A 1,695-nucleotide genomic window follows, 5' to 3' on the forward strand; every position below is an offset into this window, starting at 1 on the left:
AAGATAATGTAGTCCTAGATACACTGTGTCTGAATAAAAGACAGGATGGTCAGAGCTGGAACATCTTTGATCATAGGTCTGTCTGGATCAGGATTGACATGGGGCTAAACAAGACGCCGCCGCCAACCATTACCACCACCACCACCACAACAACAACAACAACAACATGACAACACCAGTGCCACCAACTTACTCTGGCTTCAGTCAATTCTTTCTCTATAGTTTGGGATTTTTCTAGCATTTGCTTATTTTTGGCTTCCATTTCCTGCAGCTTGGCCTCTTCTTCTTCAGTTTTGGTCTGAAAATATCACGGAATAAAAAAACAACATTCGGTGACTGAGTTTATAAATAATTGAAAAGCGGGTGTCATACCCAGACTGATAGGTTTGATGTATTTCATTTAATTAATATTATTTTATGTGTCTAATTTGCTTAGCTGCATAACTGCCTCTATACCCCCTCAGCTTGATCTCTTTTGTAGGAATATTCACTCGTAAATATCATCACACACAACACAGACAAAAATTTCTCCTTAAGAAAATACATATTCAAATTCGTAAACCATAATATCATGAATAGCGAAAGTGAAACCGGTCGATATATTGAAAATTATATTAAAACTATGTATGTAAAGTGTGTGTATTTTCACGCTAGCTACTTGATAAATTCTTGTAAAAGAATTCGTCCTATTATTGAAATTTATATATATATATATATATATATACATACATACACACAACCACACATATACAGAAAGAAAAAGAGAGAGAATGGAGAGGGAGAGAGATTGAGACAGACAGACCGAATGACAGATATAGCTAAAAAAGAAAAAAGAGACAGTGTGAGAGAGAGAGAACAACAGAGAGAAAGAAAGACACACAGACAGACCAACAAATCCCAACCCTCCTGTTTCCCACCCCTCCTCTACTCACCTCCAGGTCGTCCTTCCCCACGACTTCCTCCTCAATTTGAAACTGAAGGTCTTCTGTTTTCCTGCAACAACAAATTACAAACAGAATTATCGGCGTGGCAAGGCATTATTGCCTTCACATCCCCCCACTTTTATTTCAAACATTAGCAGACAACAGCCTCTATTGTTGCTGATGTTTAGTAGACCTATGACGTGACTGAGTCCAGCCATAACCATCCCATCTGGGACCACAGTGTTTGATGTGTCCCTCTTGTTTCAAGACAGTTGGAGTGTCATTCAAAGGAGACTTAGCTGCTGTTTTTAGCAGGTTAAGTGCTCCTGTAGTGGGTTTCTCAATGGGGAGAGAGAGAAACACAAAGTTTTATATAGATGTGTTGGCACATTGAGGCACATTTGGGTTGATACAGTTGGTAAGGGAGTGCCGCTGTGATGCATGCCACTCCAAGAGTGCCACAATGAAAGGTGTTACCACCAGAGTGCTACCCTGGTGTGCCACCACTAGAGTGCCAACAGCGATGTGTGCCACTGTGGTGTGTTCCACCACCAGAGCGTTACTATAGTGTATGCCACCACAGAGCGCCAACTGTGGTGTGTGCCACTACTAGAGTTCCACTGCAGTGTGTGCCACCACTAGAGCGTTACTATGGTGCATGCCACCACAGAGCGCCAACTGTGGTGTGTGCCACCACTAGAGCGTTACTATGGTGCATGCCACCACAGAGTGCCAACTGTGGTGTGTGCCACTACTAGAGTGCCACTGCAGT

General features: G+C 42.2%; 1 protein-coding gene across 1 annotated transcript in view; it reads right to left on the reverse strand.

Moving 5' to 3' along the window:
- The window catches only part of LOC106882501 (CAP-Gly domain-containing linker protein 2), a 15,605-nt gene that overhangs the window by 4,750 nt on the left and 9,160 nt on the right, over nucleotides 1-1,695 (reverse strand). The window contains exons 5-6 of the mRNA XM_014933195.2: nucleotides 933-993; nucleotides 194-298 (exon numbers count right to left, since the gene is read on the reverse strand). Coding sequence (XP_014788681.2) covers nucleotides 194-298; nucleotides 933-993 — 166 coding nt within the window. The remainder of the gene's footprint in view (nucleotides 1-193; nucleotides 299-932; nucleotides 994-1,695) is intronic.

Source organism: Octopus bimaculoides, unplaced genomic scaffold (assembly GCF_001194135.2).
Source record: "Octopus bimaculoides isolate UCB-OBI-ISO-001 unplaced genomic scaffold, ASM119413v2 Scaffold_213642, whole genome shotgun sequence".
Lineage (NCBI taxonomy): Eukaryota > Metazoa > Mollusca > Cephalopoda > Octopoda > Octopodidae > Octopus > Octopus bimaculoides.